Genomic DNA, 13142 nt, shown 5'->3' with positions numbered 1-13142 from the left:
GGTATTTATTATGTTTACCATGTGTGGACCAATGCAGATTTTTCATATCCCTCATATTTTCTACCCTATCCACCCATTGGGCTACTATGGGGACTTCAGTTTTTCCCAGTACACTGGTATAAGGTTATTCACCTCCCCCAGCAACAACCACAGTAGGAGTTGTTTTTGGTGGGTCCTGAAAGAGTCCATCCCAACAAAACCTGGGATGGGGACAAGGTATGCAGGAGCTCTATTATGTCGGTGAGTTTGGCTGCTAGGATTCTAGTATTCTCTTTTGTCCGGGCAGAACCATCATATGTGTTCCATACATCCCACATCTCCTTCACACCTCCAGCATCTATCGCTAATTGTGGGTCAAAACTGGTGGAGTATATCCGGTGTCCTGTACCACCTCTTATGCGTTTGTAGAAAGACTCTCGTCTAGAGATGCTAACCGATGCCGTCATCGTTTTATAAAAAATGTGTTCAAAATCTCTGGCTGACATATGTATGTGTAGTCCCCGCATCCATTTTCTTTGGAATTTTTGCACCTCCTGCTCGTCCTGGGTTAAGTTTAACAATTGGTATATTTAAAAGAGCGAACACTTTCGCTTACTCAACATATTGCAAAGTCGTTCAAATGTTCGTTCAGTGCTCTAGGATTCCAGTATGATATAACTGAATGCGTCACAAAGTGCTTCAACTGCGAGCATCTCAGAGCGTTATTCAGTGAAAGGTGCGCACTAAGCCCTTGAAGATCAATTATTTTGGGGCGGTTTATCTGCTGTTAGTATGTCACTGAGTTGTGGATTCGCCAATCCAAGCAAATTTGTCAGAAATAGTGCTTCCCGACCTCCTAGGAGGTCTAGGTTATTTGCCAGCAGGAATAACGGGGATATACCAGGGAATAAATTCAATGTATTTTTGTGTAATCTACATTTTTGCAGAATATGGTGTATAAGGGGGTGCAGAACCTGCAATGTTTTTTGCAAGTGGCAGGTCTGCCAGGGAAGTGTGGCCAGTGGTACTGTGGAGAAACTTTGTTCCAAGTCATGCCATGCCTTTTTGTGAACCTCATCTGTCCACTCCCTTAATCTGGTGAAGAGGACTGCGATATAATATTTGTAAATATGTGGTAGGCTCAAGCTCACACCCTTCCTATTGCGTGTAAGGATATTGTATGCAAACCGTAATTTTATGTCCCCATACAAAAGCCAGAAAATACCTCTTCAGTGCATGGAAGAATTGGCTATCCAGCACTATCAGTAGAGCTTGAAACAAATAAAGGATCCTTGGCAGAATCATCATCATCTTAAGAATATGAGGTTTATCCCAGTGAGGTTTATCCCATTGTCTCAATTTGGATTCAATGTCCGCTAGGAGAGGGAGATCGTTAATTCGGTAGAGACCCGTAGTAGTGCGAGTAAGTTTAATACCCAGATACGTCAGGCCGTAATCCGTCCATTTATAGCTATATGCGGTTTGGAGATTGGAGTCTAGATTTCATGAGTGAACCTATTCCTAGCGTTGATTTTGAAATTGGAGCATGCACTAAATTTATCTATTTCTGCCTTGATGTGTGTGAACGATTGCGCTGGGTTGGTGAAGTTGAGGAGCACGTCATCAGCAAAAGCGGAAACTTTTATCTCCCTCCCCCCGGTCCCATAGCTTTGAATGTTATTATTAGTCCTGATGGCATTCAGAAAAGGCTCCATAGCCAGAACAAAGTGGAGGGGTGACAAGGTGCATCCCTGCCTAGTGCAATTAATAATCTGAAACAATGGCGAGTTCTGCCCATTAACCTTAACCATGGCCATAGGTCCACTATATAGCATCTGTACCAAGTTCCTGAAGTTAGGTCCCAGCCCCACTGTCTCAAGGGTAGAAAAGAGGTAATCCCCATCTACTCTGTCGAATGCTTTTTCAGCATTGACTGAGAGCAGGAGAGTTGGGGTTTTAGATGATACTGCGTCGTGGATGATATTAATGATTCGTGTGGTATTATCCCTGGCCTCTCGACCTGGGATAAACCGCGCCTGATCTGGATGTATTAGTTCCAGATAAAGGGATTTGACTGAATGGGAAATTATACACATGCATCTACTAAGGGGGAACCGGGTTACCCTTAACCTAGGGAAGCGTATAACGAAATGCATTATTCAGGGCCGCAGGTTAATGCTACCTTGCAGGACACATTCACCATCTGGTCACCCTGATTTAATCTGCAAATGTGACTGTGCAATAGCCTTGAAATGTGGAGAGTACTAGTAGGTAGACATTGTGTAATCATTACAGTTAGATGGTTTTATCATTTTCTTTGTGGGATCTCTCTATTATATAATTATGTTTTAAAATGCTCAGGAGAGGCAAACAAAGCTTTCTTTTAATTGGTTGGGGTATAAAACATTCCCTCTTCTGGATCAAGCACGATCGCAATCAATACAAGATTAACAATTACAGGGTTATTCATTATAGCGATACTATAGTAATTCATAAAAATCTTCCAAGTCAATTCTGTGTTCAGTTTGACTACATTGGCCTTATATTGGCGCTCCTACCTTAAGGATTTACACCGTTCTCGAATGGTTTAACCCCAAAAGCTGCCTCCAGCATAGATCTCCAGTTTCTGAAACAGAGTTACGGGAATCACGAAATTCAGCCAGGCAGGGACACCACTGATTGACTTTAGATGTAAAATGACACCCTAAGCCACGGCTGCCCCCAGATGTTGTATAATTACAACTCCCATGATGCTTTGTCATTCTAAAGGCATGCAAAGTTGTAGTGCTACTGCATATGGGATCTACCTATTGGACAGCCCTGCTTAAGGCCAATCAATAGCTCCCCATTCATTTTGGGAAAACTGTAAACCCCTCAGGTAAGAGTGCCAGGGGCCTACTGGCACCATAACTTAATTTAGATTATGGTGACTGGAGTTATGGTGACTGGAGTGTTAGTTTTAAGGGACACTATTTGCTTATTCTCATTGAAGTGGTTATAGCGTTCTGAGACCCCTGCCACGGTGTTTCCATTCACTGTTAAAACCCTTTTAAAATGTTTTAATGCTAAATCATAAACCCCACAGCCTATCATCTTTGCTCTGCTTGGACTAATGAGGAAACATCAGCCTGAGCAGCAAAAGGCGGCTGATTTCCACCCATAACAGTACCCTTTGCTGGTAGCCATGGCATGGCCAGAATTTAGCCTCACCTCCAGTAGGGGCCAAGCTGTGGGTGGCAAATTTATATAGAAAAAGCGATTTTGACTTTAAATATTTATCACTATCAGGCACAAGTTTTCACAACTACAAACATGGCGACAAACTATGGATACCACTAAAAACCCACCTATTAAGTTACAACTACATCCTCACAGTGGTGTTCACAAGTCAATGATTTCCCTAAATGCCAACCTCCATCACATATATGGAAATTATATATACGGTTATCCAGGTAATGCAAAGTTATGGGAAAAAAACAATATATAACAACAGCATATATAGCTGATGTACATTCAGCATGTTTTATAGTTATGTATAATATAACTATAATACATATAGATGTACAGTCTATATATAGTTATATAAAAGTTAATGTATATTATATAGTATTGTTATATAGTTATATTATACAAAGTTTATAGTTATATTATACACTGCTCCTCTCTCTCACCACCGTTCTGCTGATCTGGTCAGTATATAAAGTTAATGCATATTATATAGTTATATTGTACACTGTTCCTCACCGGTCTGCTGCTCTGGTCAGTATATAAAGTTAATGCATATTATATAATTATATTGTACACTGTTCCTCACCGTTCTGCTGCTCTGGTCAGTATATTATACACCGTTTCCCACCTGTCTGCTTCTCTGCTCAGTATATGTAGTTATATGAAGTTTATACATGTATAGATGATATATTTATATCCACCTGTCTGCGGCACTGGTCAGTATATATAGGTATATAAAGTTAATATAGTATATTATATAGGTATATAAAGTTAATATAGTATATTATATAGGTATATAAAGTTAATATAGTATATTATATAGGTATATAAAGTTAATATAGTATATTATATAGGTATATAAAGTTAATATAGTATATTATATACCGTAGTTCTATAAAGTTAATATAGTATATTATATATAGTTCTATAAAGTTAATATATTATATTATATATAGTTCTATAAAGTTAATATAGTATATTATATAGGTATATAAAGTTAATATAGTATATTATATAGGTATATAAAGTTAATATAGTATATTATATAGGTATATAAAGTTAATATAGTATATTATATAGGTATATAAAGTTAATATAGTATATTATAGTGGTATATAAAGTTAATATAGTATATTATAGTTCTATAAAGTTAATATAGTATATTATAGTTCTATAAAGTTAATATAGTATATTATATAGTTCTATAAAGTTAATATAGTATATTATATAGTTCTATAAAGTTAATATAGTATATTATATAGATATATAAAGTTAATATAGTATATTATATATAGATATATAAAGTTAATATAGTATATTATATATAGATATATAAAGTTAATATAGTATATTATATATAGATATATAAAGTTAATATAGTATATTATATAGGTATATAAAGTTAATATAGTATATTATATAGGTATATAAAGTTAATATAGTATATTATATAGGTATATAAAGTTAATATAGTATATTATATAGGTATATAAAGTTAATATAGTATATTATATAGATATATATATATAGTTATATAAAGTTAATATAGTATATAAATTTATATAAAGTTAATATAGTTCTATAAAGTTAATATAGTATATTATATAGTTATATAAAGTTAAAGTTAATATAGTATATTATATATATATATATATATTATTATATCCACCTGTCTGCGGCTCTGGCGCTGCGAGCTGTCTCTCCATTCGGACTCATACTGAGAGTTCACTTCCGCCAGCAGGGGGAGCGCTGGGAGAGGGGGTGGGAGTTTGTGTAATTTCTGTCACGTGACCCGCCGCGTTGACGTCACCGCGCAGTAATTTCCCGCCCGTTGAACCTGTGGCCGCCGCCGTTCGCGCGAGAGAAACCGTTTTTTTCGCGTCACGCTGACCCCGAGGATCCCTCGCCAGGCCCGTACAGTCTCAGTAACTCAACTTTACCCCGCCGGGGCCTGCGCAGGATCACGTGACAGTCACTGTGCCCTGTACGTGCCCCGCCCCCCGGGTACCGCGTGACTCCACGTGCGAGTCAAGGTGTGAATGACGTCAGGCTCACTTCCTCTGGGCTGTGTGTTAATAATTATAATAATAATAATAATATATGATAATATGGCTTTAGTGTATAAACCTCTTCAGGGAATGTGTTATAGTGTCCCTCTATTATATGGGTTTATTTAAATCTCCCCGTGTGCTGTGTGTTATAATGTCCCTCTATTATATGGGTTCATTTAAATCTCCCCGTGTGCTGTGTGTTATAATGTCCCTCTATTATATGGGTTTATGTAAATCTCCCCGTGTGCTGTGTGTTATAATGTCCCTCTATTATATGGGTTTATGTAAATCTCCCCGTGTGCTGTGTGTTATAATGTCCCTCTATTATATGGGTTTATTTAAATCTCCCCCTGTGCTGTGTGTTATAATGTCCCTCTATTATATGGGTTTATGTAAATCTCCCTGTGTGCTGTGTGTTATAATGTCCCTCTATTATACGGGTTTATGTAAATCTCCCCGTGTGCTGTGTGTTATAATGTCCCTCTATTATACGGGTTTATTTAAATCTCCCCGTGTGCTGTGTGTTATAATGTCCCTCTATTATATGGGTTTATTTAAACCTCCCCGTGTGCTGTGTGTTATAATGTCCCTCTATTATATGGATTTATGTAAACCTTCCCGTGTGCTGTGTGTTATAATGTCCCTCTATTATATGGGTTTATGTAAACCTCCTGGTGTGCTGTGTGTTATAATGTCCCTCTATTATATGGGTTTATGTAAACCTCCCGGTGTGCTGTGTGTTATAATGTCCCTCTATTATATGGGTTTATTTAAATCTCCCCCTGTGCTGTGTGTTATAATGTCCCTCTATTATATGGGTTTATGTAAATCTCCCCGTGTGCTGTGTGTTATAATGTTCCACTATTATATGAGTTTATGTAAACCTCCCGGTGTGCTGTGTGTTATAATGTCCCTCTATTATATGGAGTTATGTAAATCTCCCCGTGTGCTGTGTGTTATAATGTCCCTCTATTATATGGGTTTATGTAAATCTCCCCATGTGCTGTGTGTTATAATGTCCCTCTATTATATGGGTTTATGTAAATCTCCCCATGTGCTGTGTGTGCTGTGTGTTCTAATGTCCCTGTATTATATGGGTTTATTTAAATCTCCCCGTGTGCTGTGTGTTATAATGTCCCTCTATTATATGGGTTTATGTAAACCTCCCCGTGTGCTGTGTGTTATAATGTCCCTCTATGATATGGGTTTATTTAAATCTCCCCGTGTGCTGAGTGTTATAATGTCCCTCTATTATTTGGGTTTATTTAAATCTCCCCGTGTGCTGAGTGTTATAAAGTCCCTCTATTATACGGGTTTATGTCAATCTCCCCGTGTGCTGTGTGTTATAATGTCCCTCTATTATATGGGTTTATTTAAATCTCCCTGTGTGTTATAATGTCCCTCTATTATATGGGTTTATTTAAACCTCCCCGTGTGCTGTGTGTTATAATGTCCCTCTATTATATGGATTTATGTAAACCTCCCCGTGTGCTGTGTGTTATAATGTCCCTCTATTATATGGGTTTATGTAAACCTCCCGGTGTGCTGTGTGTTATAATGTCCCTCTATTATATGGGTTTATTTAAATCTCCCCCTGTGCTGTGTGTTATAATGTCCCTCTATTATATGGGTTTATGTAGATCTCCCCGTGTGCTGTGTGTTATAATGTTCCACTATTATATGAGTTTATGTAAACCTCCCGGTGTGCTGTGTGTTATAATGTCCCTCTATTATATGGGTTTATTTAAATCTCCCCGTGTGCTGTGTGTTATAATGTCCCTCTATTATATGGGTTTATTTAAACCTCCCCCTGTGCTGTGTGTTATAATGTCCCTCTATTATATGGGTTTATGTAGATCTCCCCGTGTGCTGTGTGTTATAATGTCCCTCTATTATATGGGTTTATGTAGATCTCCCCGTGTGCTGTGTGTTATAATGTTCCACTATTATATGAGTTTATGTAAACCTCCCGGTGTGCTGTGTGTTATAATGTCCCTCTATTATATGGGTTTATTTAAATCTCCCCGTGTGCTGTGTGTTATAATGTCCCTCTATTATATGGGTTTATTTAAATCTCCCCGTGTGCTGTGTGTTATAATGTCCCTCTATTATATGGGTTTATGTAAATCTCCCCATGTGCTGTGTGTTATAATGTCCCTCTATTATATGGGTTTATGTAAATCTCCCCATGTGCTGTGTGTTATAATGTCCTTCTATTATACGGGTTTATGTAAATCTCCCCGTGTGCTGTGTGTTATAATGTCCCTCTATTATATGGGTTTATGTAGATCTCCCCGTGTGCTGTGTGTTATAATGTTCCACTATTATATGAGTTTATGTAAACCTCCCGGTGTGCTGTGTGTTATAATGTCCCTCTATTATATGGGTTTATTTAAATCTCCCCGTGTGCTGTGTGTTATAATGTCCCTCTATTATATGGGTTTATTTAAATCTCCCCGTGTGCTGTGTGTTATAATGTCCCTCTATTATATGGGTTTATGTAAACCTCCCCGTGTGCTGTGTGTTATAATGTCCCTCTATTATACGGGTTTATGTAAACCTCCCCGTGTGCTGTGTGTTATAATGTCCCTCTATTATACGGGTTTATGTAAACCTCCCCGTGTGCTGTGTGTTATAATGTCCCTCTATTATATGGGTTTATGTAAATCTCCCCATGTGCTGTGTGTACTGTGTGTTATAATGTCCCTCTATTATATGGGTTTATGTAAACCTCCCCGTGTGCTGTGTGTTATAATGTCCCTCTATTATATGGGTTTATGTAAATCTCCCCGTGTGCTGTGTGTTATAATGTCCCTCTATTATATGGGTTTATGTAAATCTCCCCGTGTGCTGTGTGTTATAATGTCCCTCTATTATATGGATTTATGTAAACCTCCCCGTGTGCTGTGTGTTATAATGTCCCTCTATTATATGGGTTTATGTAAATCTCCCCATGTGCTGTGTGTACTGTGTGTTATAATGTCCCTCTATTATATGGGTTTATGTAAACCTCCCCGTGTGCTGTGTGTTATAATGTCCCTCTATTATATGGGTTTATGTAAATCTCCCCGTGTGCTGTGTGTTATAATGTCCCTCTATTATATGGATTTATGTAAACCTCCCCGTGTGCTGTGTGTTATAATGTCCCTCTATTATATGGATTTATGTAAATCTCCCCCTGTGCTGTGTGTTATAATGTCCCTCTATTATATGGGTTTATGTAAACCTCCCCGTGTGCTGTGTGTTATAGTGTCCCTCTATTATATGGGTTTATGTAAATCTCCCCGTGTGCTGTGTGTTATAATGTCCTTCTATTATACGGGTTTATGTAAATCTCCCCGTGTGCTGTGTGTTATAATGTCCCTCTATTATATGGGTTTATGTAAATCTCCCCGTGTGCTGTGTGTTATAATGTCCCTCTATTATATGGGTTTATGTAAATCTCCCCGTGTGCTGTGTGTTATAATGTCCCTCTATTATATGGGTTTATGTAAATCTCCCCATGTGCTGTGTGTACTGTGTGTTATAATGTCCCTCTATTATATGGGTTTATGTAAACCTCCCCGTGTGCTGTGTGTTATAATGTCCCTCTATTATATGGGTTTATGTAAATCTCCCCGTGTGCTGTGTGTTATAATGTCCCTCTATTATATGGGTTTATGTAAACCTCCCCGTGTGCTGTGTGTTATAATGTCCCTCTATTATATGGGTTTATGTAAACCTCCCCGTGTGCTGTGTGTTATAATGTCCCTCTATTATATGGGTTTATGTAAATCTCCCCATGTGCTGTGTGTACTGTGTGTTATAATGTCCCTCTATTATATGGATTTATGTAAACCTCCCCGTGTGCTGTGTGTTATAATGTCCCTCTATTATATGGGTTTATGTAAATCTCCCCGTGTGCTGTGTGTTATAATGTCCTTCTATTATACGGGTTTATGTAAATCTCCCCGTGTGCTGTGTGTTATAATGTCCCTCTATTATATGGGTTTATTTAAATCTCCCCATGTGCTGTGTGTTATAATGTCCCTCTATTATATGGGTTTATGTAAATCTCCCCGTGTGCTGTGTGTTATAATGTCCCTCTATTATATGGGTTTATGTAAACCTCCCTGTGTGCTGTGTGTTATAATGTCCCTCTATTATATGGGTTTATGTAAACCTCCCCGTGTGCTGTGTGTTATAGTGTCCCTCTATTATATGGGTTTATGTAAATCTCCCCGTGTGCTGTGTGTTATAATGTCCCTCTATTATATGGGTTTATTTAAATCTCCCCATGTGCTGTGTGTTATAATGTCCCTCTATTATATGGGTTTATGTAAATCTCCCCGTGTGCTGTGTGTTATAATGTCCCTCTATTATATGGGTTTATTTAAATCTCCCCATGTGCTGTGTGTTATAATGTCCTTCTATTATATGGGTTTATGTAAATCTCCCCGTGTGCTGTGTGTTATAATGTCCCTCTATTTTATGGGTTTATGTAAATCTCCCCGTGTGCTGTGTGTTATAATGTCCCTCTATTATATGGGTTTATGTAAATCTCCCCGTGTGCTGTGTGTTATAATGTCCCTCTATTATATGGGTTTATTTAAATCTCCCCATGTGCTGTGTGTTATAATGTCCTTCTATTATATGGGTTTATTTAAATCTCCCCGTGTGCTGTGTGTTATAATGTCCCTCTATTATATGGGTTTATGTAAATCTCCCCGTGTGCTGTGTGTTATAATGTCCCTCTATTTTATGGGTTTATGTAAATCTCCCCGTGTGCTGTGTGTTATAATGTCCCTCTATTTTATGGGTTTATGTAAATCTCCCCGTGTGCTGTGTGTTATAATGTCCCTCTATTTTATGGGTTTATGTAAATCTCCCCGTGTGCTGTGTGTTATAATGTCCCTCTATTATATGGGTTTATGTAAATCTCCCCCTGTGCTGTGTGTTATAATGTCCCTCTATTATATGGGTTTATGTAAATCTCCCCGTGTGCTGTGTGTTATAATGTCCCTCTATTATATGGGTTTATGTAAATCTCCCCCTGTGCTGTGTGTTATAATGTCCCTCTATTATATGGGTTCATGTAAATCTCCCCGTGTGCTGTGTGTTATAATGTCCCTCTATTAAATGGGTTTATGTAAATCTCCCCGTGTGCTGTATGTTATAATGTCCCTCTATTATATGGGTTTATGTAAACCTCCCCGTGTGCAGTGTATTATTATGTCCCTCTATTATATGGGTTTATGTGAATCTCCCCGTGTGCTGTGTGTCATAATGTCCCTCTATTATATGGGTTTATGTAAATCTCCCCGTGTGCTGTGTGTTATAATGTCCCTCTATAATATGGAGTTATGTAAATCTCCCCATGTGCTGTGTGTTATAATCTCCCCCTATTATATTGGTTTATTTAAATCTTCCCCTGTGCTGTGTGTTATAATGTCCCTCTATTATATGGGTTTATGTAAATCTCCCCGTGTGCTGTGTGTTATAATGTCCCTCTATTATATGGGTTTATGTAAATCTCCCCATGTGCTATGTGTTATAATATCGCTCTATTATATGGGGTTATCAACAGCTCCATATTATATGGTCTCTGTTAGTAAAGGTTAGATCATAGGAGCACATTTATGTATGTTTTTCTAAATGTAGGCAGCAATAGCTGTGCTGTACTCAGCAATAATCATAGTTTAGCTAAATTTTAATCTCAATTTGCTACAGTTGATTTTTTGCAGTGTGATAAGTATAACTAGAAAAGCTACAATTTCTGGGGAAATTGTGTGAAGTGTTCTTGCCTCCACCAGTAGTCTACAACTGGAGTGGACAGAGTAACTGTTATTATTTATTTATATAGCACATTTAATTGCAACGTTGTTGCCCAAAGTGCTTCACAGTTACATTAAAACATACATTTATAAAAACATTAGCAGGTGTACAAAAGGCACTGTCTATGACATCACTTGCTGCTCCAGCCTGGTACAGGAGTATTTTGGCGGTTGCCATCTTCAAACGGTCGTATTTTAAAAACTATACATCCTACAGCGAAGAGCTTTATATTGTGAGAATCACAAGACCCAGACCTACATTTTGATGCATAGTATGTCTCTGCTATATTAACAATAAAGGCACAGTCGAAGTTTAGAAATTGCCCTTCAAATTTGAACTGGCTAACAGGGCCGCCACCAGAAATTTTGGGGCCCCTAACTGAGCTCAGGGTCTGGGCCCCTGGGGGCCCACCTCCAAAACCGCCCACAGAGACTGCCTCCAAATCCCGCCCACAGGAATACACACACAAACACATTCACTGATACAAAAGGACACAGATACACACACACTGATACATACTTTCAGACACACATACTGATATGCATATAGGCATACATACTGACACACACATACTGAGACATACACACATATACAGACACACAGGCGTACATAGTGACAGACACATACTAACATACATACAGACACACATGCATAAGGACATACAGACACAGACACATTCATAATGACATACTGACATACACACATTCATACTGACATGCAGACATACATACACTGACATTCATACACACATAATGACATGCATACAGATAGACATACATGCATACATACAGACATACATTCATACAGACAATGACATGCATACAGATAGACATACATGCATATATACATACACACATTCATAATGACATACAGATATACATCCATACTGGCATAAATACATTCATACAGACAGACATACACACATTCATAATGACATGTAGACATACATACACTGACATTCATACACACATAATGACATGCATACACATAGACATACATGCATACAGACATGCATACAGACATACATACAGATATACATACATACATACATACAGACATACATAGTTACATACATACATTCATACTGGCATACATACATTCATACAGACACTGACATCCATACATTCATAATGACATGCAGACATACATACACTGACATTCATACACACAAAACGACATGCATACAGATAGACATACATGCATACAGACATACATTCATACAGACAGACAGACATACACACATTCATAATGACATGCAGACATACATACACTGACATTCATACACACATAATAACATGCAGACATACACACAGACAAACACACACACAGACATACATACACACAGACAGACATACATACAAACACACACACACACACACACAGACATACACACAGACAGACACACAGACAGACAAACACACAGACAGACATACATACACACATACAGACAGACATACACATAGACAGACATACAGACAGACAGACATACACAGACAGACATACATACACGCAGACAGACATACATACACAGACAGACAGACAGACATACAGCTCATTTTCCAGCCACCCTCCTGTTTCTTACCTTGTCTTTGCAGGATGGTGGCTGGCTGGGGCTGATGGGACTGGCAGTCGTCTGGCTCTCTCTCTTCATTGCCAGGCGGGCGGGCGCTCCTCCCGCGCGGAGTGAGCTTCCTCCCAGCAGCACTTGCGCTGCGGCGGCATTTTTTTTTTGTAAAGGGGCCCGGTCGCGCTTTACAACGGCTGCAGCGCTGACCGGGCCCCTGAAGATATGGGGCCCATCGGGTGGCCCTAAGTGCATGGGCCACCCGACGGGCCCCATCAGCGTGCGGGCGCCGGTGCAACTGCACCGGCGGCAGTTCCGCCGCTACACGTGGGGCCTGGGCCCCCCAGGGCCGCCGGGCCCGTGACAACCGTTATGGTTGTCACCCCCTGATGGCGGCCCTGCTGGCTAGAGTGAAGTTTTAATGAATGTCAATGGACGGCGTGAGTTGCAAACAAATGGTCATATTGTGAAAACTATCAGGACTATGGCTTAGCCGTGGACATTTT

At 38.9% G+C, this 13142-nt stretch overlaps 1 protein-coding gene across 2 annotated transcripts in view; it reads right to left on the bottom strand.

Annotated features, from left to right (window-relative positions):
- Nucleotides 1-4950, bottom strand: part of LOC134570633 (rac GTPase-activating protein 1-like) — a 37897-nt gene extending 32947 nt beyond the window's left edge. For both annotated transcript variants that reach the window (XM_063428561.1, XM_063428562.1), the window contains exon 1: nt 4877-4950. In XM_063428561.1, coding sequence (XP_063284631.1) covers nt 4877-4923 — 47 coding nt within the window. In that variant the 5' untranslated portion in view covers nt 4924-4950. The remainder of the gene's footprint in view (nt 1-4876) is intronic.
- Nucleotides 4951-13142: the final 8192 nt, after the last annotated feature.

This window comes from Pelobates fuscus, chromosome 8 (genome assembly GCF_036172605.1).
Source record: "Pelobates fuscus isolate aPelFus1 chromosome 8, aPelFus1.pri, whole genome shotgun sequence".
Classification (NCBI taxonomy): Eukaryota; Metazoa; Chordata; class Amphibia; order Anura; family Pelobatidae; genus Pelobates; species Pelobates fuscus.
The sequence above is the reverse complement of the archived record's forward strand: the minus strand, read 5'-3'. Positions and strand labels throughout refer to the sequence as shown.